At 46.3% G+C, this 993-nt stretch overlaps 1 protein-coding gene across 1 annotated transcript in view; it reads right to left on the bottom strand.

Annotated features, from left to right (window-relative positions):
* Positions 1 to 993, bottom strand: part of CSUI_004666 (retrotransposon ty3-gypsy subclass) — a gene marked incomplete at both ends in the record, with an annotated part of 2,371 nt that overhangs the window by 1,175 nt on the left and 203 nt on the right. The window contains one exon of the mRNA XM_068064851.1: positions 73 to 948. Within this exon, the coding sequence (XP_067923173.1) occupies positions 73 to 948 (876 nt within the window). The remainder of the gene's footprint in view (positions 1 to 72; positions 949 to 993) is intronic.

Genomic DNA, 993 nt, shown 5'->3' with positions numbered 1-993 from the left:
CATCCTTGAAATCATCACACTTTTCATAGCACTGTGCCCAATCACCCCTGGAAAATTGTTGCTTAGCCGCACCAGTCGCAGCTTGACCCCTAGTAATAACACCAACGAAATCAGGACGCCGTGAAATGGCATCCGCAACAACATTCTGCTTTCCCGGCTTGTACACCACATTCAGATTGAAATCCTCAAGGCTATCTAACCAATAGCCTAACTTAGTTGTTACTTGCTTTTGTTTCAACATTCTACTCAATGTAGGATGATCTGTCTCGATAGTCACCGGTTTGCTACCAATGAACTGTTTCCACTTTGTTAACGCATGAACAATCGCACGCAGTTCACTTTCGTACGCAGGCATAAGCTTCTCTCGCTCACCGGTCTTCCTGGACTCGAAAGCCACAGGCACTCCATCTTGCTCCATCACCGCTCCGATAGCGTGTTTTGAAGCATCCGTTTCAATCACAATAGGCCTGTCTGGATCAAATATTTGTACCGCGGTAGCCGATTGTAAGGCATTCTTAAGGTCTGCCACAGCCTGCGAATGTTCACCTCTCCACACCATGTCTGATTCTTCACGTAACAGTTCATGCAAAGGATGCGCAAGTTTGTTGAAGTTAGGGATCACACGACGATAGTAGCCAACGAGGCCTAAGAATCCTCTAAGCTGACGCCGGTCTCTTAAAATCTCCGGCCTCTCAGAAATAGTTCGCACCTTATCAGGGTCGGGTGACACACCCGTAGGTTCAATTACAAAACCAAGGTATTGCACTCGTTGAGTTCCGAACTCACACTTCGAAAGCTGTACGAACAAACGATGTTCACGCATTCGACGCCACACGATTTCGAAGTGTCGCTCGTAATCTTCACGAGTCTTAGAAAAAATAAGAACGTCATCCAAGTAAACGACCACGAATTCGTCTAATTCGTTCATGAAAATATTCTGCACCAACCCTTGAAAGGTTGATGGAGCACCAGAAAGACCGAAAGGCATCACAG

Source organism: Cystoisospora suis (assembly GCF_002600585.1).
Source record: "Cystoisospora suis strain Wien I chromosome Unknown contig_2213, whole genome shotgun sequence".
Classification (NCBI taxonomy): domain Eukaryota; phylum Apicomplexa; class Conoidasida; order Eucoccidiorida; family Sarcocystidae; genus Cystoisospora; species Cystoisospora suis.
This window is presented reverse-complemented; position numbering and strand designations above follow the sequence as displayed.